Below are 24,018 nucleotides of genomic sequence, written 5' to 3' on the forward strand. Positions count from 1 at the left end.
GTAGATTGGCAGCCCTCGATAGCTGATTATATGTACTCGGCTGCAGTGAATATATAGAGGATAATAAACGAGTTACCAGTTATTATAAAATTTATGTCCCGAGAGAAATAATTTTGACTTGGTGTGAGCTTTAGCGAGTCACACTTGTCACAAGCTTTAGCAAGTGACAAGTGAAAATTATTTGACGAGGGACATAAATTTTATAACAACTGGTACTTAGTTTGTTATTTTATTTATTATTCCAGCTATTTGGTTTTTTTAAAAAGCCTTTACTTTTGATATAGCCTACATCGGCTACACACCCATGTCCATGTATATAGAAACGACGTAAACTACTTTACTGTTCTGGGTTTTGCTTTAACTTTGTATTTTATTCACGGTTCACAGATAATTTTTAAAACCCAAAGTTCTATATATTCTGGTAAAAAAACTACCATTTTATTACAAGTTTAACACTTGAAACCACAAAGACGCAATTGCTTTAAACTATGTGACGTCATTGTGTGTGCTTTGCCAAATAGTGTTGAGTCCAAATTTATTACCGACAAGGTGTTTGGTTTGTTGGCGTCAAATCGTCCAAAAATAGTGTACGTTAAACCAATGCAAGAAATTATGATTTTTATTTTCCCCGTTATGAGTGCCTACTAGGGTAATAAAGCCATTTCTGTGCTAAATAACAAAAATGGCGAAGTCCATTCCGGTTGTATATATGGAATTCATCTTTATACACAATATTTAGCACAATGTGTGTATGGTAGTTGACAGGACCTGAGTGCAAAAAGATCAGCGAAGTGCAGCATTGGATAAGTACAAAGGAGTCGGCAGTGCAGACCAAAAGATGCGAAGCAGTCAGAAGGCCGTTCATATTTATTTGTAGTCCTTACCACAGGGAACGCCTTTTTCATACTATGCACTTTACTGCAAGTTACTTCTATCTGAGCTGATTGTTTTCTAAATTGCATACAAAAATAGTTTTTTTAATTTCCAAAACACTTTTACTTTTCTTCTTACGTCAAACTAAACTCAAATCATTTGCAAAAAACATTTTTGTAGGAGGATGGTATGGACTGTATAGATTATAGCATATTAAACAATTTATATAACAAGTTAGTAAAAGTGAAGGGGTATAAAACAATTCTTAAATACATTTTCAGTTATAAATAAAAACAAATATGATGTAGTAAACATGGTAGGTGGAGTAAAAATGATAAAGAGTTTTAGTTTAAACGGTATGTTTGTCAATAATTAGTATAGCAGTAAATAATATCTATTAGTGTTTTCAGCTATAAAATGATAAAGAGTTTTAGTTTAAACGGTATGTTTGTCAATAATTAGTATAGCAGTAAATAATATCTATTTGTGTTTTCAGCTATAAAATGATAAAGAGTTTTAGTTTAAACGGTATGTTTGTCAATAATTAGTATAGCAGTAAATAATATCTATTAGTGTTTTCAGCTATAAAATGATAAAGAGTTTTAGTTTAAACGGTATGTTTGTCAATAATTAGTATAGCAGTAAATACTATCTATTAGTGTTTTCAGCTATAAAATGATAAAGAGTTTTAGTTTAAACGGTATGTTTGTCAATAATTAGTATAGCAGTAAATAATATCTATTAGTGTTTTCAGCTATAAAATGATAAAGAGTTTTAGTTTAAACGGTATGTTTGTCAATAATTAGTATAGCAGTAAATAATATCTATTTGTGTTTTCAGCTATAAAATGATAAAGAGTTTTAGTTTAAACGGTATGTTTGTCAATAATTAGTATAGCAGTAAATAATATCTATTTGTGTTTTCAGCTACAAAATGATAAAGAGTTTTAGTTTAAACGGTATGTTTGTCAATAATTAGTATAGCAGTAAATAATATCTATTAGTGTTTTCAGCTATAAAATGTAGTAAAAATGATATTAGTATGTTTCATTTTTACTAAGTTTGTTCCTCTTAAACTGGAGTAGGAAAAGTGATACTTGTTTATCTTTTTACTTTTGAAGAGTGTTTCTCTTTTATTGGAGTAGTAAAAATTATATCTGTTTGTATTTTCAGTTTTAGATATGCCCCTGTTTAAGTGGTGGGGGTTGGATTTAGCACAGTCGGTTGAGTGCTCGCCTGATGTGCTTGCTTGGATCGAACAACGTCAGTGAATCCATTCAACTGTTTGGTTTTTTTCACGTTCCAACCAGTGCACCACAACTGGTCAACGGCCGTGGTTTGTGCTTTCCTGTCTGTGGGAAAGTGCATATTAAAGATCCCTTGCTGCTAATGGAAAAATGTAGCAGGCTTTCACTGATGACTGTATAAAAATTACCAAATGTTTAACATCCAATAGCCGATGATTAATAAATCAGTGTGCTCTAGTGGTGTCGTTAAATGAAACAAACGGTAACTATTTAAGTGGTATATTAAAAATAATATGTCTCTTTGTGTTTCAGGCTCCTGTACGGTTGAATCACTTGGTCAGCTGGAACCACTGTCGGACCGGTCGGACTTCCTGCTTCCTGTGGACTTTGTGTAAGTTTCGGGCTATTTCTCGTTCTAGCCAGTGCACCACAACTGGTATATCAAAGGACGTGGTATTTGCTATCCCGTCTTTAAGATGGTGCATATAAAAAATATCTTGCTACTACAGAAAAAATGTAGCAAGTTTTCTCTCTGTCAGAATTACCCAATATTTGACATGCAATAGCCTATGATTAATACATCAATGTGCTCTTGTTGTGTTGTTAAACAAAACAAACTTTTAATGTTAAATTTTAGGGTAAGTTTAAAAAAAATATTAATCTTAGTCTATTTTGGTAAGGTGATTTGTTCAGTTTTAGCTAAATCCAGCTATTTAAACATGTTTGTAAAACTGATTATGGCAGTGAGAGTTAGTTGAAGTGAAACATACATTCTGTGTACAGCCATTACAGAGTATATTTTGTGGTGAGCTCTAGCCCAGTGGTAAAGTGTTCGCCTGATGTGTGGTTGGATCAGGATCGGTCCCCGTTAAGGGACCCATTGGGCTTTTATCCATTCCAGCCAGTTCCTGCAGTCTAGTGTATCTAAGGTCATGGTATGCACTATCCTGTCTGTTATGGTGCATATAAAAGATCCCTTGGTCTTAATCGCATGATGGGCAGTGGGTTGCTTCTCTCATTATCTGTGGGATCCTTAACCATATATCTGACACCATATAACTGCAGATAAAAATGTTTCTAGTGGTCATTAAATAAGACATTTCTTCCTTTCTACCTTTTATGGGAGGGATGTAGCTCAGTGGTAGAGCACTCACCTGAGGTACGATAGGTTGTAGATTCGATCGCCATCAATGGACTTGGGTTCTTTTCTTCCAACCACTGCTCCACGACTGAAACATCGAGGGCCACGGTATGAACTGTTCTCTCTGTGGGGCAGTGCATGTAAAATATCTTACCAGACCTGGCCGTTTGAGGTAGTCTATCACTCTGGTTCTGTTGATAGGAGTAGCCTATGTGGTGGCAGCATATTTCTTCGATCAAATGTCGAAATATCCATGTTACATACATAACAAAGTGCTGAGGTGTCTATAAACAAATATTCATTTGCTTCTTCTTTTCTGCCATATATTTATCAATAGCCGTATGTCCCCACATTTAAACAACTATTCCTTTTGTATTTTTCAGTTGCTCTCGTGTGTACTGGAGTACAAAGGATGCAAGACGTCGTTGCATCTACACGTGTCGTATTACAGAGTTCAGACCAACAATCACCCACCCAGAAGTGAAGATTCAAGACATGACCATCATTCATGACAAAAGCCATCCAGACTTCATCCCACTGCACAAGCTGGACTTGAAATCACTTGGGTTACCATCCCTCATGGACTCTTCTAGCAGAGGAGGAGACGATGTCATTTTTGTTTCCGAAAGTCTTCATTTTGTGTCGTCTTCTGCAGCTATAACATCACAAACTTCAGCAATTGTTCAAACGTCGAGGATAAGACATCCATGTAGTACAGAAAATGTCTCTGGTGTCTCGGATTCCAGGGTTTTCGGTGGTGAAACTTTGAAGAGTCCACCTCTGACGGCGGGTGGGTTTAATCTGGATGTCTTGTCTCCAAATACGTTGAAATATCTTGGTTCAGCAGCCCTTACCAAGATGACACATCAGGAGGCACAGATAGCTACGATGGAAGACGATTTTGGAAATCTTACCAAGATGGTGGATAGATTGAATAACGCAGCCAGTCGAGTGAGTGGCAAGCGCCCGCCCAGTTCAGGAGTTGCTGGAAAACGTCCCGCTAGCGCCGAAAGAACGTTTTCTGAGATATCTTCAGCTCCAATAGGAAAACTAAGACGAGCGTCGTCTTGTGATAATCCATCGCTTTTATTCAGACAGGAAATACTAAAGCCATTACGATCGTTCACACCATCATTCAGTTTGCAGAAAAATGTAGATTTGAATGCATCAAAAAGTCTGTCGGAGAATGTCACCATGAAAGTTTTAGAAATTGAAGAAACCGATGTTGCCCATCAAATCGTATCATCTGTTATGGAAGGATCAAGACCTCAGCCAATCAGTTCAACTGTTAACGAAGGATCCAGTGCCAGTCCAATCAAATCATCTGTTACAGAAGACTGCAGTGCACATCCAATCGAATCATCTGTTACAGAAGAATCTAGTGCCTATCCAGTCGGATCATCTGTTACAGAAGGATCCAGTGACCAGCCAGTGAACTGCAGCAGAGCGGACTTGGAGGAGATAACTGAAGAACAAGCCCTGGTTGACAAAGTTCTCAGCAACATGCCACCCGAGTTGCTGGACGAATGCGAAGGCCAGACGATCGTTGTCCTGACAGAAGATGCTGCTGACCTCACAGAGGAGGAGATGATTCGATTAGCTCAGTCTGCCCTGGAGACTGAGGACGGCACAGATGCTACTACGTTTCAAGACCAGTCAGATTCAACAACAACCGATACAGTTCACCCATTGATTGATGGAGAAGTTGATGGTGCTAAAGAAACTGCAAGTTGGTCATTGGGGGAGAAAGAAATCTGTGAAATTGCCGAGGGAGAAGTGGTTGCTAAGAAAGTGTATAAAATTGAAAGTGCCGTGACTGAGGGAGAAGCGGTTGATGCTGCCAGACAGTGTCCAGAAAGACCAGGTCACCCACTGAATGCTGTGGAAACCGTTACTAGTGAAGTCTATGCCAACTCAAATCTATTTGCTGAGACAGAAATAATTGCTAAGAAAGTCTGTGAAATTGCAAGTTCATTAGCAGAGGGACAAGTTGATAAAGGAATTTATACAAGCACGAGTTTATTGGACAAGGAACAAGCAGTTGCTAAGGAAGTCCACGCAATCACAAGTTTATTCGCTGAGAAACAAGCAGTTGCTAAGGAAGTCCATAAAAACAAAAGTTCACTGGCTGAGAAACCGAACGTGGCTGTTCCATTAGACATTCCTCGACCTCCCAATGTTCCAAAGATTGTTGAAGAAATATTGTCCAAAGATTTTGGTGTTTGGATGCCAAGAGCAACAAGTGACAACTGTATAGAGGCGTCTGAAAAGACCTTAGAAAAAGATTTGTTGTGTAATGATGCCGTCGACACTGCTGTTGTACAGAAAGGTGGAGGAAATGAAAATCTCATGAAAAGACCCGAGTTAGATAAAGATGTTGGTAATGAACCTGGAGCTAAGAGAAAGAGAAATGTTAACTTGGTAAAGCACATTAAAAGCAAAACAATTGGAAAAAATGAGACCTTGCAAAATTTGAATTGCAGAACGAAGCACCAAGATACAACATTTGGTTCTGAAAATGTAGTCATTCCATGTTCAGTTCTACAGAATGTGGAAAATACAGTCCCGCATAGCAAAGATACTGTTAGAATTCAAGCCGGTTCAGCTTCTGAGCCGAAAGTTCTGCATAAAAATATTTCTGATTTCAGTTCTAGTCTGCTGGTCCCATCACACAGGAATTCAAAAGTCAAAGAGGATATACAAATGTCCAAGTCTTCTGACTGCCTGAACTCTGACTTCACAAACACAGCCGAAGATACCAGCAATTTAGAAACACTTAAAAAAGCTGTTCCAGTTTGTAAATTAGAATCGGTTCCTTCCAGATTGAGCAATGCTGCCACAGAAATGAACTCTGTGGAAAAAAGTTTGTTGAGTCAGGGTTCCAAGTACGTTGAGCCTGTGTACGTCCGAGGTAAGATGATCGGATATCATGTGATGGAAAAGAAGGAAACGGAAAAAGAAGTAGAGAAAATGCATGCGACCAATGTGTCTTGTCAATCAAGGGAAGCAACTCTGATGAAAAAAACACCACAAGAGACTGTTAACTCTGAGATGAGCACAACCAGCAGTTCTCTTTCATCAGAACCATCAAGAAAGAAAACCGATTCTCTTTTTAAATCTGATCTACCAGAGCAGACATGTAGGGTGACTTCTGTCAGGGCAGATCAGTTAGAATCTCGAACCACTGCTGAAAGAAGATTAGAGTCGACAGAAGAAAGGGAAAGCAAGGTTGACATAGACCACACAATTAATTCTGAAATGCATTCAAGGGAGGTAACTGATGCTATAGGCATAGAACATCGTGGGATTCAGAAACCTACTGCTAGTTCGGATGTAGAAGTGTATTCAGAAATACATTCTCCCTCCAAGGTGTCTGGCATTCAGAAAGTGAAACCCACCAACATACAGGAACTAGCAAACTGTGTAGACGACAAAGGGAAAGCTGATTACACAAAAGAGGTAGTTGATTCTGTTGATAAAGCAAAAGAAGTTGATGCTGTTGATAAAATAAAAGAAGTTGATTCTGTTGATAAAGTAAAAGAAGTTGATTCTGTTGATAGAGCAAAAGAAGATAATAAATTGAGAGATGGTGTATCGACTCGAAGAGATGTATGCAGTAAGAAAGACAAGACAAGGAAAGAACCAGTGAAGAAGTATCCACTGCGACGGACAATACAGCGAGTGATTGGAGACATTGATATGGAAGAGCTGTCCATAAATTCAGCAAAAACTCGTTCCCCCAAACAGAAAACATTGGCTAGTGTTAAAGAATCCAGTTTCAATGATTCAGCTGAAAAGGATGACAAAGACAAAATTCCAAGTATGACAAATGATAAATCGGTCGTACAGGTTGAAGAAAGAGATACAGTTAGGCGAACTCGATCAAGAAGTGGAAATATAATGAATGCAGGTGACCGACACTCTGATGTTAAATTCCAGAATGTAGAAAATAACACGGAGAAGTTGAAAGCTGAAGATGATGAGAACCATTTGGATCAGCCATGTCTGATAATTGAGAAACTCTCGAAAGCAGTCATTCACTGTGTTAACAAAGAACATGATTCTGATATAGAAGCCATCGGCACAGTAACATCAGAACAAGTAATCAAGTCATCGATTGAAAAAGAATCCATCGATACAGTAAACTCACAACGAATAATCGAGTCTTTGAATGAAAAAGAATCTGTTGGCAAGGTAACCACTCGTCGGGTAAGTGTGAGGATTGAAAAGCTGGCAGACACGGTCGTCAAATCCGAAGCATCTGAACAGGAGACGAAAGAGAAAGAATTCACTGCTAAAATCTCCTCTAGACGGACAAGCCTAAGAAGTGAAAATGCCAAAAAGCTGTCCGACATAGATGTGAAGGATGACACAGCTAAAAGTGGTCATGGTCCAGCACTACATGAGAAGATAGCGGAAAGGATCAAAGCGGAGAGCATAGCCAAGAGTAGTCCGAGTGAGAAGGGTCCGTTCAAGTGCAGCACGTGCAAGAGGTCGTACAGGACGGAAGAAAGCTACAACGCGCACATTGAGGACTGCAATTTTGAAGTGAGTACAAGCGACGAAGAGGAAGATGACCAGTCGGTGGACAGAAAAAGCAGAATGTCGAGGAACAACTCAACAGAGCAGCAGATGAACGACTGTTACGTGAAGCTGGACGGCATCAAGGAGAAAGCTGAAGGTGTAGATGATCAGCTGTCACAAGATCACGTTGAGTCGGTCATGGAAGATTCTTCTAAAGTGAATCCCGAGGAGTCCGAGAATAGAAATTGTATTGAGAATAAGTCGAAGATGCTTTCACCTGAAAGTAGTTCAGAGACTGTTGTTCACAAAAGAGGGAGAGGCCGACCTCCAAAACCAAAGACCACAGAAGTGACATCCGATTCATTTTCTCCAGTTGAAAGTGAACATGATCCAGTGAAAAGATCGAGAGGACGGCCGCCCAAAACCACTGTGGAATCCAGCGAAGCACTGAACAGTCCTACACCAGTTGACGAGTCAGATGCACCTACAACTAGTAAGAAGCGGGGTCGTCCTCGGAAATATGCATTACCCGGTGAAAACAGTTTGGCATCAGAGTTACCAGAAAGTGATAACATTTTAAAAGAATCTGTTCATGAAGGACTGCAGAGTGATAGTTCGTGGGGCCGCTTGGCGTCGGAAGATGAAGGGGAAGCAACTTTGCACACAAAGAGATGGGTGAAAGTGAAGAAATCAAAGCTGACAAAGTGTTTGGTAACGAAGTGGAGCTCCGAGACCTGCAATACGATTCAGAGTATTTGTCCAAAGGATCCAGGAGAGAATAGTTTGGGTAAAAAGAGACATCGGAAGAGAAGGAAGAGAAGTGGAAGAGTCTCTTCGAACGTCACGGAGAACGGAGAAAATAGCTCAGAGAACCACAATGAGGAGGTAATCATCGTCCAAGTAGAAACGTCGTCCAATTCGGAACATGAAGCAGACATTGAGCCAGATAATATAAATACTGGAAAAAATATCGAAAACAAAGATTCAGGTCCATCAGTTGCAGAAGTTGATGTTCCTCAGAAGAAGGCTTCCACGAACACAGAGCAGTCTAAGGAAAATGAGTCAAAATCTCCTGAAGACTGTAAATCTGTTGATGGAAACCTAACAGAAATACATAACAGTAACTCTTCAAAATCTCCGGAAAACAGGAAGTCTGTTGTTGAAGATGGTAAGGAAGCAGAAGAAAGTGGCACATCAAAAAGTAATGTCGACAGTGCAGTGGTGGTTCCCTCTGCGCAAAGAAGCATCGGATCGCCCTCCAAGATTTGCCAGGGTCTGAAGGAGAAGCTCGGAAGAAAGACTCCAGAAATCCTGGCAGATGTGTCATCCAGAAGAGCAAGCAATGAAAAGAAGGAACTTGATGATTCCTGTGATGCTAGTATTGATAGTAACCTAGACATTGTACTGAGTACTCAATCCTCTGACTGCCCATTTCTGGATGAACTCACAGGAGAGATGATGAACTGGATAAATGGGAAACTTGTTCCTGTGGTAGACTCGACAGATGAGAGAACACTCTCTACAGATCAGGTTAAAGACTCTACAGATAAAATGGTTGCTGTAATATCACCAAACGAGAAGGATTTGGATGGAGTTACATCAGGAACGAATACCAATGTTAACCCGAGAAACATCTTTGATGTACTTTCAGTTGGTTCTGCCGGGTTCACAACCCAGTCTCTTGAGTCTAAATTAAAGAGACACAAGCAGGCATCTGAGAAAGGCAATATGGTGGAGTCAGCTCATCAAGCAATTCCTGAAGTAATCCAGGCTTTAGAAGGTACATCAGCAGGTCAAATACAATCTCACGTTCAAAGTGATAAATGGGACGATTCAATGGATTTGCCAGCAACCAAAAAGGGACATCCATCTATTGCTGGGGCAAAAACAAAAGGTATTTCTCCTGATGTTCCAGCAAGAAGATCGCTTCATCAGATGTTAAGCGGTAATATTCCATCACAAACACCTCGCCCATCAAGACCTTTGATCCCAAGTCCATTGACCATCGGTAACCAGGCATCCCACGGTGTCATTCCTAAACCTCTTGCCATTAGGAGACCAGCTGTCGCAGATCCACAATGTGTATCACCTCAATCATCTGTTCCAAAGTCTTTGAATGTGAGTTCAGGCCCATTTGTGTCTGATAAAAGCAGGACACACCATTCGGAAGGTTCAACGAAGATTGCTGTTGAAACACCAGGCCAGAAAACGCAACATGTTGACTGTGATTCCGAAACTGTTGTAGTGTTTCCTTCACAGATTGTGGCTTCCAAGATTAATGAAAAGATGGGCAGCTCTTCCCAAGACGATTCAAACTCCTTCAGTGCCAGTCAGGACAGCATCAAGATTGCAACGGAGATCCTTCGTCAGAAGTATCTGGATAAGCAGAAACACCAGAGTGCAGTAGCTAAATCTCCCGTAATGAACACAAAGATTGCCACGTCATCTTCAGTGGTTCATCCTCCTGTTGTCAGCCACTGTGTCCATTCAGGTCAAGCTTCAGCTACAGCAATGCAGCAGAACAAGGCAAGCATCATTGAGACAGCTTTGAGGCAGCTACAGCAGATTAATCCTGGGCTGGTTAATACAGCAGCACAGCAGCTCGGATACCAGGCTCCCACTCCACAAGTCAACCAACTGAATGTCGCCTCTCTTCAGATCCCTTATATGAATAACCAATCAAATATCTCATCTCTTCAGATGGCTGGCGTTGGCAGCCAATCGACCATCTCGCCTCTTCAGATGACAGCTGTTAATAACCAATCAAATGTTTCGTCTCTTCAGATGTCGGGGATGTCATCCCTTCAGATGTCTAATGTTCCTGTTCAGGCTAGCCCAACTGGCCAGTATTCGTCTGTCCAAACAAATGCAGGGTTGTTCATCCAACAGAATGTAGGTGAGGTAAACTCGACGGACATGATGTACCAGCAGCAGCTTCAGACCGACACCAGCATGCTACACAGATTAACATCGGCCTTTCAGCAGATGTCAAGTACACTTCCGACACCAAATATGATTCAGCAGATCCCAGGCATTCTGCAGACACCGCAGATTGGTGCCCTACATGCAGCAGCAGCATCGTCCGTGATACAGGCAGCACCGTTGCTGCAGTGTGCTCCCAACATCTTGCAGCAGACAGCTTCGCTGGTACAGCCACCAAACCAGACCGTCCTCAGGCATCCGGAGTTGCTGCAGACGCCGGGAGGTTATGGTCTATCGACTTCAAATGTTTCTTACATGGGCAGCTTCATTCTTCCAAAGATGGGTCAGGGATCGTTAGGCAGCGGTGCAGAGATCAACCCGAGCATGATGACTTCCCAGATGTCGAGCCAGATCTCAGATAATATCATGAACTGTTTTCCGAGTCCTCTGATACAGCAGTCAGGCATTGCATCCAGTGTCCAGAACATTGGAATGTCGTCCACCGGTCGGCCGGTGATAAAAGTGGTCATAGAAAATCAAGATGGCGGCAACAGCCATCTGCCTCTGCCCGTGCAGGACATTGTGAAGACGATTGCCGCATCTCAAAGTTCTCCAGAACCAACAACCAGTGTCAAGGTCGTCTGCAGGAACACAAATAAGACCAAGCTCTCTGAACAGACCATATACTCCAGGCTTCCTGCCTCTTCTTTAATCCAGTCCATGTCCCAGCATGCATCTGGTTCAGTCTGTGCCTCTTCTAGTCGAAGCTCTGTACAGCTGACATCAACATCATCATCATCATCATCATCATCAAGAAGTTCTTCGCCACCTAGAGTTCTCAAATATTCACTTCCGCCATCATCCCCGAATCTACGGAAGATATTGAGCAGTAGGGTGGGAGTCGGCAGTCATCCGACCATGTCCACATCCAGCAGTGGGCTCAGTCAAAAAGTGGTGATGTCGCGGATAAACGTACTCAAGAAGTTGCTGAGCAAACCGAACATACTGCACCGCAAGCGACATCAGGCAAACCCAGCAGAAGGGACGCCAGCCCACAAACGGCAGATGATATCGGCTGAAGGCAGAAATGAACCAAAGTCTGTCAAATACATCATGAAGCATCCAGATAAAGATGGCCAGCAGCTGTCTACTGTCGAAGGTCGTACAGGTCATGGACAAACAATACAGGTGATGTCCAGAAGGACGTTTCAAGGTGAAAAGTTCACAGATCAGACCGAGGTTGTGCAGACGACAGCGTGTGAGACTGCCGATGACTTGATAAATGTCGGTGAACAGCAGACGCAAATGGTTCGCATTGAAAAAAGGAAAATCGTTCAAAAGTTCACCATTCCCGGTTTTCTTGAAGATCTCTTGCTGAAACCGAAGACAAACCGGTGGGGGGAGGGACACGGAATAACGAAACCGGACATCAACCGAGCCCTGTTGGACCTGGCCAGGTCGAGCATTCCGTCGAGTCCCTCAAGCACGTCCTCCAGTCAGGGCAACATTGTCACGATGCTGCAGAAGAAGATAAATCGTGGAACGAGCTTTGGTCGTACTCAGAAATCAGACAAGTTGAAGCGTCCACCGAAGAAGGGGCAGACGCTGTTGGACAAGTCTAAGTCATGTACTAAGAAGGCGTCGGACTACACAAAGCTGAAGCTTGGCAAGAAAGCGAAGACGTCTCGGAGAAAGAGTCCTGTTCGAGTGAGAAATGTCTGTCACTCACCGTCAGGTACATTTTAAAAATTATTTTGTAAAACATTATTATATACAGATTATTATACGAGCATGTGTGTCAAACTGAATTTACAAAATGAGTCAGGATTTTTGTATCCATATGACGTCTTGCTGCAGGAATTGTTACAGATCAAGTTCTTTAATGATGTCAGGGTTTTTGTATCCATATGACATCTTGCTGCAGGAATTGCCGCAGATTGGGTTCTTTAATGATGTCTGAAGTGAGGTTGTCACTTTACTATAAACTGAAGTAAGAGTTTAAAAATATTTATGTATAAATACTGTAAACTACATGCTCAAAAAAGAAAGTGTATTTTAAAAAAAAGTTTGTTCATGATACAATTAATTTGGTCACTTCATCAACAGAAGAAGGCGACATAACAATTTTACAAAATCCTGCATTAAGGGTCCTAAGTCAAAGTTAAAACTACAATATTCAGTTATTTTCACATTTATTTGTAATAAATAACTACTTCTACTACCCGTGCATAATCTTTCCATAATTAACTCTAGAATAATAATTAATAATGTCTTGTCCTGTGTGACAAGGTGGGTTTCCAGAATAATTTGTGGCTTAATACAGCACGACCACCATCTTTATTTCTTTATCAGTTGACTGCAAGGAATTATGGGTGAGCTTAAGTGTGTTGAAATGTGTACATATAAAATAGTGATGTCCAAGATTCCTCTAGAAAACAAATAGTTTCTACTAGTAAATGAAATCATTCGGTTGTAATTGCAGGGCTTCTAAATTATGGTAGCCTCACTCCCGTGGCTAGTGATATTCAATGTTTGGCTAGTAAATAACTACTATTGTCATGCCAGGCAGGGCTTCTAGATTATGGTAACCCCACTCCCGTGGCTAGTGATATTCAATGTTTGGCTAGTAAATAACTACTATTGTCATGCCAGACAGGGCTTCTAGATTATGGTAGCCCCACTCCCGTGGCTAGTGATATTCACTGTTTGGCTAGTAAATAACTACTATTGTCATGCCAGACAGGGCTTCTAGATTATGGTAGCCCCACTCCCGTGGCTAGTGATATTTAGTGTTGGGCTAGTAAATAACTACTATTGTCATGCCAGATAGGGCTTCTAGATTATGGTAGCCCCACTCCCGTGGCTAGTGATATTTAGTGTTGGGCTAGTAAATAACTACAATTACTGTGCCTGACAGGGCTTCTAGATTATGGTAGCCCCACTCCCAGGGCTAGTGATATTCAGTGTTGGGCTAGTAAATAACTACAATTGCCATGCCCGACGGCTAGTGAAATAAAAAATTGTCAAATGTTGCAGTTACATCTTATTTTGTAAATATGAATATACTGACCCTACTCCTACCCCTACTGTTAGTGTATTTAAGCTCTGTCTCCTTCTTTAGGTGACATATCTGATTATTACTATTATTTAGTAAAATTGTATTAACTTAAAAGTAAATTAGGGCTAGTGAATTTTTAATCATGGCTAGTACATTTTTAAAATCACTGATCCCATGGCTAGTGGATTTTATAAATATTCTAGAAGCCGTGGAATTGTTTATAGCTGAAGGTATAAACTTTGTTTCAAAGCAAAAACTAAAAACATTTTTTCGCAGGAATCGTCATTATAGCAACTTTGACATAGAACCTTTAAAATGACTTTTTTGCCAAAAGGTAAAATGATCCTAGAATAGTGACATAATTCATGATTTAGTTCACTTGGAGAGCCCTCGCCTGAGGTGCTTGTGTCACATGATCAAGCAAAATCGGTGGATTTATTCAACTAATTGGGGTTTTTCTTATTCCAACCAGTACACCACAACTGGTCAAAGGCCGTAGTATGTGCTTTTCTGTCTGTGGGAAAGTGCCTATATAAAAGATCCCTTGCTGCTAATGGAAAAATGTAGCAGGTTTTCTCTGAAGTCAGAATTAGCAAATGTTTGACATCCATGAGCTGATAATTAATTAATCACCATTGATCAGATTTTGTGGAGTACGAAGTACAATTCTGGACTTTCCTGACATGAAACCTCCCTGTTATTGCAGGGTAAGCAGAACATTCACTATATCATCTATTTAAAGTTATAAAATTACACACACAGTTGTTTTTAATAAAATAACAATTATTACATCAAATTTATTTACAAAATTAAAATAAAATTTGCCAATTTCTTTTAATTCGCAGTTGACGAAGTTGGATAGTACCAGAACTAGCCTTGTATTGTTTATCTATGGTTTCTCTTTGTAGCAAAGGGTGGGACGTAGCCCAGTGGTAAAGAGCTCACTTGATGCCCAGTCGGTCTAGGATCAATCCCTATCAGTGAGCCCATTGGGCTATTTTTTGTTCCAGCCAGTATCAAACACAGTGGTTTGTGCTATCTTGTCTGTGGTAGTGTTCATATAAAAGGTCCCTTGCTACTAATTGAAATATGTAGCAGGTTTCCTCTCTATGTCACAGTTATCAAATGTTTAACATCCAATAGCTAATGATTAATAATCAGTGTGCTCTGATGATGTTGTTAAACAAACCCAACTTTTTACCTGTTTGTAGCGGGTCACATCAGTCACCCTCTGATTCACCACCAGAATGAGGCCACGTGCCTCCCCCAGCCCGCCATGGAGGAGGAGGTTCGCGAGATTCCACTCAGTATATTTGAGTTGAACCGCGGCCGATCGGCTCACAACAGAGACACGCCCAAAGACGCTCCCCACCTTGTGTTCGAGATCACCAGTGATGACGGCTTTCACTGTCGGGCAGACACCATGGAAGGTATGTTCAGTTAGCCAACATTGTGGTATGTGCTGTCCTGTCTGGGATATAGAGGATACTCCCCAAGTGTCTTGTGATATCATAATTTATCAGCACGAGTTGATAAAAGTATGAAAACCGAGGCTTGCTGAGAATTTTATACTTTTATTAACGAGTGATGATAAATTATGATATCACAAGACACAAGGGAGGGTATTCTTTTTATCATCCATTATCATTCTTTTCATTTGCGACAGTTGTAAACAATGTCAGTAATGTGGGTTGAATGTCAGCAGTAGACTCGTTAACTAGCAGACCGGCAGTGGCATGACGTTACTAATGGTAGGTTTAGCGCTGAAACAAACACAGTGACGTAACAAAACACTGTCTTGTGATTAAAATTTGACCAGTCAAGATTATAAGAAACCGCAGGAGATATGACAAATTACAGTGCCAGCGATATCTCCTAGAAAAGCCTTTAATGGATGATAAATAGAGAATATTACAATTTATACGATTTATATTACGAGTTTTTTTCAAAACAGGAACACAATTTAGCCGAGTCAGTTCAGTGCTCACTGAGGTGCTTGTGTTGCAGGATCGAACCACCTTGGTGGATCCATTCAACTGATTGGTTTTTTCTCGTTCCAACCAGTGCATATAAAAGATCCTTTGCTGCTTATGGAAAAATGTTGCAGGTTTCCTCTGACTACAAGTCAGAATTACCAAGTGTGTGACATCCAATAGCCATTTTCAAAAACGTATCTAACAAGCAAAAGCAAGTTTGATACTTTTTTAATGACAAGTTATACGAATAAATGGTATCTAATGAACACGAATGTAGTATTCTATTTCTTGCATATTTTCAATTATCGGGTTTAAAATCAATTTAAAGGCTTTTCCAACTAAAATCTATTTAATAAGTTATGGGTTACTGAGAAATCACTTTAAAGGCTTTTCCAACTAAAATCTATTTAATAAGTTATGGATTACTGAGAAATCAGTTTCTGATTAACTTGAACATCACAGTGTGATTAGGGGCGGGACGTAGCACAGTGGTAAAGCGCTCGCTCGATGCGCGGTCGGTCTGGGATCAATTCCCGTCGGTGGGACCATTGGGCTATTTCTTATTGCAGCCAGTACGACTGGTATATCAAAGGCCATGGTATGTACTACCCTGTCTGTGGGATGGTGCATATAAAAGATCCCTTGCTGCTAATCAAAAAGAGTAGCCCATGAAGTGGCGACAGCAGGTTTCCTCTCTCAATATCTGTGTGGTCCTTAACCATATGTCTGACGCCATATAGCTGTAAATACAATGTGTTGAGTGCATCGTTAAATAAAACATTTCTTTCTTTCTTTCACAGTGTGATCAATTTCCATTGTACTTTCTTTCATTGGATGGTATGGCAGTGGTGGCCAGGCCATCACCTGGGAGCAGCATGTTGTATTTAAATGAATAACACACATGTATACACGTGTATGTATGGTACAGACATGTGCTATCTTAAATGACAATTAAATTGCAGACCCTAGTTTCAGCTCGTGAAAATAGACACTAAATTTAATTAATCTACAAACCTTCAACACACGTTTTGACAAGGTTATAACAGAAGATAAAGTCTGTGATGTTTAAACATTAAAACAACTCACGTAAGGCCGAAGAAGCATGCTAACAAGGCAGCCCAGAACTGTGCATCCACCACTGAATGAATCTGTAGACAGGATTGAACTCTCAGAAGAATTTCGGGTGAAAAGGGTTCTTTTTGTAACTGTGTATCGCCTTTCACCACCGATTTCACCATGTAGTTGGCTTGCAGAGGTTTAGGGAGATTCAGTTCCAAGTGAATGACTTGTATTATGTTAAGATATTGTTTAACCGAATTGAACGATTTGGAACGACCCAGAAAAGTAGCAAAACAACAAATATTCAAATATTCATCGTGGTAGCAGGTACTGGAGTGCACCCGGCACTTAAACAGAAATTCAAGTAGGCTTGTCTATGAGAAGCATAGGTTGTCTTAGTGGATGTTGCATAACACTGTGATAACCATGAAGCCACTTCTGAGTCGAGTTTGTGTACAAAGTCTGCCACTCGCGTATCTGTGGAGATAAAAAGTTTATAGCAGCATTTGACATATGACATGGTAAGCAGAATGCACAGGGTAATGAATGCGGCATACACCAATTTGCTAACAATGATAATAGTTTTTGAAAGTAACCTGGGGTGAATAATCTAGAAATGGCATCCGCTATGCAATTGTCTTTTCCTGGTATATGAATTGCTGTAATTGAGAAGTTATATTTGAGACACAAATAACTAAGTTCTTGCAGGATACCAATTGATTCTGAGCAAGGTGAAGTTCCTTTGTTAATAACTGCTGCTGTCGGTGTTATCTGTAAAAATTGCAATTCTGTGACCGCTCCACCATTTGCACCAGCTTTTGGCAGCTTCTAACAACCATGGCCAGTTCTTTAATATTGATATGTGCACGCTCAAGATGAGACTGATCAGACTTCCAGTGAGTAAATATCCAGGCTCCTAAGGAGAAAGCTCCCCCTGCATATAAAGAAGCATCACAAAACACTGGAATAGTGGGTCGTTCATCCCATATCAACTTTGTATGGTTACCTGTATGAATATAGGCCAGCAACCACCGAATATCTGGTAAGATTGATAAAATCTAGCAATGAATTATATGTGGCTAAGCATTCCTGAAAATTAGGTCCAATTGACTGGTAGCCTAAGCGGCCATAATTCAACATACTGCTTGTGTTAGTCGTGAGAATATAGAAGGACTTTTTCTAGCCCCAAAAGGTAAACGACTGTCAAACATATAAGTGGGATGCGCATCTACCTCAAATGTGTACTTAAGTCCTGTAAAGTTAAAATTAGAAGGATGGATTCCCACCGAACGATAAGCTGATTTAAGATCCACTTTGGCCAGGAACCATCCTGGCTTTATCATCTGTAGTACATCTTGAATGGACTGGGGGGGAAAAGGGGGTCTTTTGTGGTGTAGTTGTTTACTCCTAGGTTATCTGGTTTGTTAAAATCATGAATAAGTCTTATTTCTTTACTGTTTGATTTTGGAATAGCACTAAGTGCCGAAACCACTCTGGGTTTTTTACCAGTTCTGATGTAATTACCTTCAATTAGTTCATCATGGATTTGATTTTCAACAGATTTTTTGTAAGTTACCACTGACGATAAGTGATTATTCACTTCAACTTCCACCACTAAGCACTGTTTATCACTGTCTACAAGTTCAAAACCAGATAACAAGCCTTTAAGAAGAAATTCTTAATCAGTGTCATATTTTAAACATTTATCCCGCACATGAAAATAGTTTCATTGGTCGTAGATGTTGTCGCCATGTTACCGTTGCTCCACAGTCGCATGAGATCACTCATCGGCAAGTGTCCGTCCAAATCTAGCCGACATTGGATTGCATGGGCGCCGCCATTTTCCGGTACCTGAGAAGTTCTGGTTATCGGCTGTTCTCTTTACCGATCAGTTCCGTTCCGTAAAGTAGTAGAAATGCGTTCTGTTTGCACTTGTGGAACAGTATGTGAACTGATCGTTGCTCTTTTAAGTAACAGTCGTTGGCCCAAATTTAACATTTTAAAATGTTCTTCAGTTATTTCCGGAGTCATTGTTTCGACGGAAAGCATTGTTGTAAACCCCTCTTTCACCAATTCCATCACTGTTGATGGGTGCAGTTCGAATTTGTTGCACCATCGATCAAAGGGTTCATCTGTGATTGATTCGTCAAACATTGTATTTACACATTAATTTACCGATTTTTCAAAGTAAGAAGTGCGTTTGATTGTTTGCGCCAAGCATGACAAGCTAATCAGATTAGTCCCTGACAACACATGTGCTAAACAAGCCATTTACGGTTAGGCGAAGTACCGCTGTATTAAAGGGCCAATCTGTGTTGTGGTTTTAAACCCAGCTAAATAATATAGCCTCACCATAAGTTTAATTAATCTACAAACTTTCAATACACGTTTTCATTAGGTTATAACACAGAGAAAAGATAAAGTCTGTGATGTTTATTTTTATAACTTTTATTGTGTGTATCACGATGATTATTTTGTTGTTGGTTTTTGGGACATTTTTTTGTTGACTGTGTATTGGTTGACCCTTTTTCTCATGATGGTATTTAGAGGCTTAAAAAGTCAGCTAATACATAGCGATATATGGTACAAGTACATGTATGTGTATATGTAATAATAATAATTAATTTCTTATCTGCAATGTTTGATGAATATATTAATTGTCTTGTTAGATGCCTGGAAGGAAGTTTTGAACAAAACACAGGATTCCCGCGCCGCGGCCCGAATGAAGTCTCTGTCATATAACGGAATCCGGGGCCGGTCAATGTTTGGAGTGGACCACCACGCCGTCATCTATCTGCTAGAACAGCTGTACGGTGCCAGTCACTGCCACCGCTACTCTTTCAAATACCACAGACACACCAAGGTGGCCAGGGAGGAGGTCAGTCGTCGGTTCGCTGCTGTGTGATATATAGACAATACTACATGAGCGGCCGGTAGATACCGTTTATACGTTGGATACATGTTTAAACAATGAGTTGTAAGATAAATGGTATCTAACGGACATGAGTGTAGTATTCTATTTCTTACATATCTTCAGAAAATAGTTTTAAAATAAATTTAAACACCTTTTCCAACTAAAACCTATGTTTGACCCTAGTGCTTGTAGTTAACGTGTGTGTCACAGACAAATCAATTTCAGGTTAATTTGTACATCACAGAGTGATCGATTCGACCGTGCTTTTTTTTTCATTGGATGGTATGACATTGGTGAACTGGTCATCACCTAGGAGTAGCCAGTCGTATGACTTTAAAATGTTATCGCACGTATGTGTGTTAACACTATGTGTTATCAAAAATAACGAGTGAAAAACCTATTCCATGCTTAATGGTGTGGGTTTTTTTTCCCCAGGAACCGCCCCTGACTAAAAGTGGTTGTATACGAGCTGAACCATTCACCACACGGAAAGAGTTTGACATGTTCAGCTTCTTAATGTCGCAGTATCGGGAACGGCCGAAGTCAGACAACAAACAGAATCAGACTGAGATGACACACAAGTCAGCACGGTGAGTAGAGACATGTTTTTAAAAACCTATAACAAAGGCTGTGGTATGTATTGTCCTGTCTCAAAAAAAATTAAAACCAGGATAAATGCTGTTGTATGTACTGTCTTGCTGAACCTTTTTAAAACCAGGATAACAAAGGTTGTGATATGTACCATCTTAAATATTTTTAAAACCAGGATTAAGGTTGTGATATGTACTGTCCTGCCAAAACGTTTTTAAAACCAGTATAACAAAGGCTGTGATATGTACTGTCCTGCCAAAACGTTTTTAAAACCAGTATAACAAAGGCTGTGATATGTACTGTCCTGACAAAACTTTTTTTAAACCAGGATAACAAAGGTTTTGGTATGTACTGTTCTGTCTTAAATATTTTTAAAATCAGTATAACAAAGGCTGTGGTATGTACTGTCCTGCCAAAACGTTTTTGAAACCAGGCTTCAGATTTTAGGCTATAATGTCACTACAACATGTGCCATAGTCTACAGTGGTTTTATGATATCGTAGCTTTAAGATAGCTTTGGAAATATGGGCCAGATAACACAGGCTGTGTAGAAGGGATGATTTTCGGTTTCATATTTTCCAACATTCTGTTACAAATTTTTATTGAAACTTGTGGCTTCCTTCTATAGAATGCAGAATGATGAGAGTGTTATTTGTTTTGTTTGACAATATACTGAAAGACTATATATGTAGGGTGATACCAGTACAATTTTGTTCAAACTGAGTTGCTATCCTATTTAAGGTACATCTGATAGTATGCGTCAATGCAGTGGCCACTTTCCAACCAGAAAAACTAGTTATTTTGTTTGGTCGCACACGTGCGACTTGGTACTAATTTTTGGTTGCACTCGTGAAAAATCCAGTCGCATATGCAACCAGTTGGTCAACTTTCAGTGTATATGATGAGGATTTATTTCAGCTCAATTTTGTGAAATAATAAACAGGCTATATGGACCTGTGATTCTGAATCTAAATCTAGATATACGTGTTGATGCCTTTTTTAAAAACTAAATCTAATCACAGCTAAAAGTTTCCATTTCATTTGGTTTGCGATATATTTTTATAACATTGACTTACTTTGCTACTTTTAATTTCAAAATTTTTAATTTTAAGATTCAGTTTTAATATTTAATATTCATGGTTGTTATATATTCCAGGATGATTTTGTAGGTTTTAATGTCATAATATACAAACCAATATGGGAATTTAGTTTTCCAGTGTAATTATTTTCAGTTTGGTTTACTGTTCCCTTTCAGACGAACCACAAGCCTTGAGCTTCCGATGGCAATGAGATTCAGAAAGCTACAGGAACACGCCAAAGAAGCTGTGGGGGCTTATAGGTACGTGTCGTTATGCTATGGTGTCAGTGTGCGGGCTGGGTTTAGTGCTTAAGCCATCAGTCTTAAACATGAACATTTAACAAGTGAATATTCTTCACCATAGCAATATTACGCCCTGTGTAAGATGTTGCATGTTTCTACAAGTTGTTGGTATTTCAGGTCAAACATTCACGGGCGTGGCTTGTTTTGTAAGCGTAATATCGATGTTGGTATTTCAGGTCAAACATTCACGGGCGTGGCTTGTTTTGTAAGCGTAATATCGATGTTGGTATTTCAGGTCAAACATTCACTGGCGTGGCTTGTTTTGTAAGCGTAATATCGATGTTGGTATTTCAGGTCAAACATTCACGGGCGTGGCTTGTTTTGTAAGCGTAATATCGATGCTGGTGAGATGGTTATCGAGTATGCAGGGGAGGTAATAAGAGCCAGTCTGACTGACAAGCGAGAGAAATACTATGAAAGCAAGGTAAGTTGATGCTAATACTGACCATGGACAATTTGCACACCATCGTGTTTGCTTCATCCACAATAAACATGGGCGGATCCGAGGGGGGGACCAGGGGGACGCGTCCCCCCCCAAAAAATTGTTCAAGTGCCCTCAAAATGTCCAAGTGCCCTTTTTGTTTGTAGAATTTTTTTTTTTTTAATAAACAATAATTATATTGTAGATAAATGAAATCAAGATTTTCGTGTACATGCGCAAGCTTGCAGATATGTGTCTGTGTTATTGAGTCTCAATGGGGCCCCATTGAGGTTCTAACGCGAGTGACGCCAATTTACTTCATTATTGCTAGTATATTATGACGTAGAACTGTAGGAATTCATATTAATTGTAAATATCAAAACTTGTAGTAAGGTGCCCTTTTGACGAGTCAATGTGCCCTTCTTTTTTGGTCCCCCCCTAAAAATATTTCCTGGATCCGCCCATGATAAATATAATATATTTTACTATAGTTTCACTTCATATGCATTTTTTGTAAATGATACAGTTTGTTTTACATTATAATATTTTCTTCATTCAGTTAGATGCATTAATAATGTTAAAAATAAAGTTTCCAATAGCAAAATTTAGTTTTAATGTTTCTAACATTCTGAAAGTGTCATGGGTCAGTTTATTGTTACTGTATGGTGATACGGGGGCGGGATTTAGCTCAGTTGTTAGTGTAGGGTGATATGGGGGCGGGATTTAGCTCAGTTTATTGTTAGTGTAGGGTGATATGGGGGCAGGATTTAGCTCAGTGTATTGTTAGTGTAGGGTGATACGGGGGCAGGATTTAGCTCAGTTTATTGTTACTGTAGGGCGATATGGGGGCGGGATTTAGCTCAGTACATTGTTACTGTAAGGTGATACGGAGGCGGGATTTAGCTCAGTACATTGTTACTGTAGCGTGATACGGAGGCGGGATTTAGCTCAGTACATTGTTACTGTAGGGTGATACGGGGGCGGGATTTAGCTCAGTACATTGTTACTGTAGCTGGATACGGAGGCGGGATTTAGCTCAGTACATTGTTACTGTAGGTGATACGGAGGCGGGATTTAGCTCAGTACATTGTTACTGTAGGGTGATACGGAGGCGGGATTTAGCTCAGTACATTGTTACTGTAGCGTGATACGGAGGCGGGATTTAGCTCAGTACATTGTTACTGTAGCGTGATACGGAGGCGGGATTTAGCTCAGTACATTGTTACTGTAGCGTGATACGGAGGCGGGATTTAGCTCAGTACATTGTTACTGTAGGGTGATACGGAGGCGGGATTTAGCTCAGTACATTGTTACTGTAGCCTGATACGGAGGCGGGATTTAGCTCAGTACATTGTTACTGTAGGGTGATACGGAGGCGGGATTTAGCTCAGTACATTGTTACTGTAGCGTGATACGGAGGCGGGATTTAGCTCAGTACATTGTTACTGTAGTCTAGGGTGATACGGAGGCGGGATTTAGCTCAGTACATTGTTACTGTAGCCTGATACGGAGGCGGGATTTAGCTCAGTACATTGTTACTGTAGGGTGATACGGAGGCGGGATTTAGCTCAGTACATTGTTACTGTAGCGTGATACGGAGGCGGGATTTAGCTCAGTACATTGTTACTGTAGCGTGATACGGAGGCGGGATTTAGCTCAGTACATTGTTACTGTAGCGTGATACGGAGGCGGGATTTAGCTCAGTACATTGTTACTGTAGGGTGATACGGAGGCGGGATTTAGCTCAGTACATTGTTACTGTAGGGTGATACGGAGGCGGGATTTAGCTCAGTACATTGTTACTGTAGCGTGATACGGAGGCGGGATTTAGCTCAGTACATTGTTACTGTAGCGTGATACGGAGGCGGGATTTAGCTCAGTACATTGTTACTGTAGCCTGATACGGAGGCGG

General features: G+C 40.2%; 1 protein-coding gene across 4 annotated transcripts in view; it reads left to right on the plus strand.

Moving 5' to 3' along the window:
* The window catches only part of LOC121386787, a 103,978-nt gene that overhangs the window by 67,045 nt on the left and 12,915 nt on the right, over nucleotides 1-24,018 (plus strand). For 3 of the 4 annotated variants that reach the window (XM_041517801.1, XM_041517804.1, XM_041517802.1), the window contains 7 exons: nucleotides 2,432-2,510; nucleotides 3,644-12,441; nucleotides 14,976-15,194; nucleotides 19,469-19,677; nucleotides 20,149-20,303; nucleotides 21,560-21,643; nucleotides 21,980-22,109. In XM_041517801.1, the coding sequence (XP_041373735.1) occupies nucleotides 2,432-2,510; nucleotides 3,644-12,441; nucleotides 14,976-15,194; nucleotides 19,469-19,677; nucleotides 20,149-20,303; nucleotides 21,560-21,643; nucleotides 21,980-22,109 (9,674 nt within the window). The other variant, XM_041517805.1, reaches the window with a different exon arrangement.

This window comes from Gigantopelta aegis, chromosome 12 (genome assembly GCF_016097555.1).
Source record: "Gigantopelta aegis isolate Gae_Host chromosome 12, Gae_host_genome, whole genome shotgun sequence".
Taxonomy (NCBI): domain Eukaryota; kingdom Metazoa; phylum Mollusca; class Gastropoda; order Neomphalida; family Peltospiridae; genus Gigantopelta; species Gigantopelta aegis.